This window comes from Cariama cristata, unplaced genomic scaffold (assembly GCF_000690535.1).
Source record: "Cariama cristata isolate BGI_N322 unplaced genomic scaffold, ASM69053v1 scaffold42085, whole genome shotgun sequence".
In the NCBI taxonomy this organism is placed as follows: Eukaryota; Metazoa; Chordata; class Aves; order Cariamiformes; family Cariamidae; genus Cariama; species Cariama cristata.
In genome coordinates this window covers 28206-32194 of record NW_009620038.1, presented here as the reverse complement: position 1 = coordinate 32194, position 3989 = coordinate 28206, and the positions used below count along the sequence as shown (strand labels likewise).

Here is a 3989-nt window from a genome sequence, read left to right as displayed (position 1 = left end):
CAGGAATGTGTTGGTTCATATATCTTTCACCTGAGCACCACCTTTGGTTTTGGGGGTGGGGGGTGTTTGGTTTTGTTGTTTGGTTTTTTTGTTGTGTTTTTTTTATTATTATTTCTTTGCACTTGACAAGAGCTGGCACAGCAATTCTGAGTCTGCACTGAGTGGCATGACAAGTCAATCCACTTGCAGGGCCTAGGGATTCTAAAATGGTGGCTGGTATCTTTGTGGGACTGGCAAGGATATGCGCTCTGAATGTTTTAGTTACTGACCTGGGCTCCTTGTACTACAGCTGTGGTGTGGTTTGCTGCTTTTTTTTTTAAAAAAAAATATTTATTTTTGTCAGTCCGAACTTCAGTCTTCTTCACTGCAAGCTTTAACTCATGTTCTTGCGTGTCTCCTGGCATTATGAGGTTTTTACATTGATTTTAATACAGTAGGCTGCCTGTAAGCTTAGTGTAGCAATGTTCCCAACGGCCAGAGTCACAGCAGGGCTTGAGGTGAGGTGGTCTTTCTCCAGCCTTAGAACACACAGGTAAATATTTTGATCAGACTCTGACTTCTTGATGTTCTTATAAAAACTCAAGAAAAACTTTTTACTTTTTTTTTTCAATTTTTTAATTTTCTTTCTCCCTTCTCCTTCATTCTCTACCTCCTTCTTTCTTATCTTTTAAATCAAAGACCTAAAGAGAAAGAACAGGTTGAGATGCTTGAAATGGAATGGATACGATGTTGTCTCAGAGACTGATAGCAAACGATGACTTTCCTTTTCTTCTTTTTCTTTGGAGATGCATGTTAATTTCTTTTAAAGTGAAAACTAACATCTTCAGTAACTATTGCAGACGTGTACTTCAGTCGCTCGAGTAGTTTGTTGATAGCAGGCATGACTCAACTTCCGTGCCTTAGGAGATTTGTTCCAAAATGTCAGTGTAGCTGAGAATGTTCTCTTCCTTCCCTGTAAAAGGAAGTTCCCTAATCCTGTATCCTGTCTTTCCCTTCTTCTGCAACCCTGGATCCTTGTTTATTACCTGTGTAATTCCTATGCCTTGGGAAACAACTAGGCCACTAGAACTGGAGCCCAGGAAAGGCCGTGAGGTCCCAGTTCCCTGCTGAGCACATGGCTGTTGCTAGATTGCATTCTCTGTGCAGCATGCAATAGGCAGGCGCTACTCTGCCAGGCTTAAGCTTAACTGATCCCTCTTGTTTGCTGTTGTCTGATGTGCTATGGCAATTCTGTCGCACAGTGTCATCTTTTACACAAAACATAGGGATGGACAGAAGAAATGCAGGTTCAGTTTTCTTGCCGACTTAATTTACCTTGTCAGGCAATAGGCTTCCCATAGGATGATAAAGTCTACTCACGTAATTATTTACCTTGTCAGGCAATAGGCTTCCCATAGTATGAGAAAGTCTACTCACGTAATTACCATTTTCTAGAACTTGATGTGTCATTCCAGGTTTGATGTAGTTGGCATACAGATGATCTGATGAGCCTATAGCAGTGTGGAGGCAGGGCTAGTTCCTAGTATGCAAAAAACCTGCAAGCTGTTCTGTTTCTTTGACCTGCTAGAGAAGGTACCTAATTTTCTAATCTTCTTAAACTACTTTAAATCTACAGGTGCTTGAAGCCACATCTTTCTCCCTTAACTTGAAGCTTTTTTCTTTTTCTTCTGAATTGCAATAGTCAGTCTGAAATGTTCGTTGCATTGTGTTGGGTAGAAATAGTTACGGTAGAAATAGTTACTGTTAAAGCATTTGACACTGATAAATGTGCAGGGAAGGGCCGTCCTTGGAAAGTATTAAGAAACTCCATGGTATAGCGAAGGTATCAGTTGCTACTTTGCCATATTAATTTGCGTTCAGAAGCCTTCAGTGGGATGGAGTACCCCTCCACAGTATGCCCAGCATTATGCTACAGTTACAATGTCAGGTTAATGATAGGTTAAAACTGTCAGGTTTTGATTTGGATTGACACTTCTTTCTGTAGAACCAAGAAGTTTGGCAAGTAGCAGTGCAGTGGTGCTGGGCCATGGCCTTCAATCAGAAGGCACGATTCAAAGAGTATCTTTGAATCTTTATGGTATGATAGGGTAGCAATACATGAACTGAGCCATTAAAACCCTCTTGTAATGTCAGGGTACGGTTCTACAGATGCCACACACATTCATAGAAGTTAAACCAATAGCCGTTTTACGGTTCCTCTTTGAGGAAGAGGGAGCCATGCTAGCCTCTTCTGTGCATGTATTTGCCAAAGGTAAAATGGATGGGGGGGGACTTCAGTGGGTTCTGCATATCGAATAATTCTGACTTTAACTTTCTTCTACCTAGAAGAAGCCAGAAGATCAGCACTGCAAAAGCATGCATGTTTCTGGCCTGTCATGGGTAAAGCCTGGCTCAGTTCAGCCTTTCAGCAAAGAAGAGAAGACAATGCCTACTTAGCCCTTCTGGATGATGATGCACAAAACGCTTTCTGTGGGTGGAAGGAATGTAATGGAGGGAGAAACAGCAAAGCAGCACTTTGCTTCTTGACTACGGTTTAGTAAAAACTGAATGGTGACTCCAGTAAACCTGTTCAATGGATTACTGACTCTTAATGTTTTACATACGCATTAGGTTTTAAAGGCTTGCCTGGAGTTTGGAAGTCTCTCTTGAACACTGCAGTACTTCTACCTGAAGACTGTCTAGGGTGGGTAATTCCTCAGGGCTCTGAAATGCCTGGAGGTTTTGGGTTGGTTTTTAAGCTTTTTTTTTTTTTTTCCCCCTCCAGGAATAGCAATTTTTTTTTTTTTTTAAAATCTTAAATTACTGGCAGAAATATTAGCATTGGAAATATGATGCCAGAGGTAAGCTGTGTTCATGTAAACTAATATAGCAGAGTTAAACACTATATTTAATGGTTTTAAATACTTTTGGTTTCTATTGTAAATATATTAGGATTTGAAATTGTAAATAGACAGTTCATTGACTCCATTAGCACTTTCCAGAGGTAAAGCTGGGGATGATGTATGATGTATTATTGATTTGTAAATGGATATTGTCACTAAAGCACACATTAGTCTGAGAGGGTGAAAGCAGAATGTCAGGCTTGTTAGACTTTTATTACATAAACACTAAAATCAAAACTCTTAATGGTGGTCTCTTGGGCTAATAAAATCTTCGACGATTTTAGATTCCCTAGGTGTTTAGGGGATTACTTAGGGTAGCTTCACTAATGTGTGTTAATAGTGACATCTTAAAATAAAAAGAAACCGTGATCTAGCTTTTGTTCCTCTGTTTGTCTATGTTGGAGACATTTGGTGAAGACTGGAACTGGACTGAAAGCACCTGGCTACATATGTACTTGCCTGCATATGTACTCAGGATGTTAATGGGATAACGGGATGTTATGTCCCAAAGAGACTGGTTAATACAGTTTTGTTCCATATGGGAAAAGCTTTCTAAAGCATGTGTGAGCTCAGGACAGAATCTTTTAGTTTTCACAAGAGTCTTCCTAATGTCATAGCCTAGCATAATGCCTTATTCTTGCCTAACAGGATTTTCCTGTCAAAACCTGTAATGTTAACCTGTTACAAGTGGGCTGCTTTTTCTTTGGCTCCCTGTACCTCTACTGATGGCGTTAACGCAACCCCTACTGTCCAGCAACTAGCAGTGACTTCATATATAAATGTGATACGGTATTTGGGGAGGGTGAGGAGTGGCGTGCTGTGTGTTTTGGGGTTTGTGGTTTTTTTTCTTCTTTTGTTTTTATCTGACAAGCTAAATCCACTTGTCATGTAACAACCTTTCCTTGTTCTCTCTGAGAACAACTTCTTAGGTCTTAAGGAAATAGACAAAGACTTCACAAGTAATATGCTATCATATACCAAATGATTAATCTAATGTACTATTAGGAATGACTTGACTGGTTTCTGTGCAGGACTTAACATTGTGTAAATCAAGTACTTACTCTGTTTTAGGTAATGTTGAAATCTTACTGCATGATGTTGCTTTAA

General features: G+C 39.8%; 1 protein-coding gene across 1 annotated transcript in view; it reads left to right on the top strand.

The window, feature by feature from the left end:
• AKTIP (AKT interacting protein) overlaps positions 1 to 3255 on the top strand; it is a gene marked incomplete at its 5' end in the record, with an annotated part of 6578 nt that extends 3323 nt beyond the window's left edge. Inside the window, one exon of the mRNA XM_009701458.1 lies at positions 2326 to 3255. Coding sequence (XP_009699760.1) covers positions 2326 to 2436 — 111 coding nt within the window. The remainder of the gene's footprint in view (positions 1 to 2325) is intronic.
• Positions 3256 to 3989: the final 734 nt, after the last annotated feature.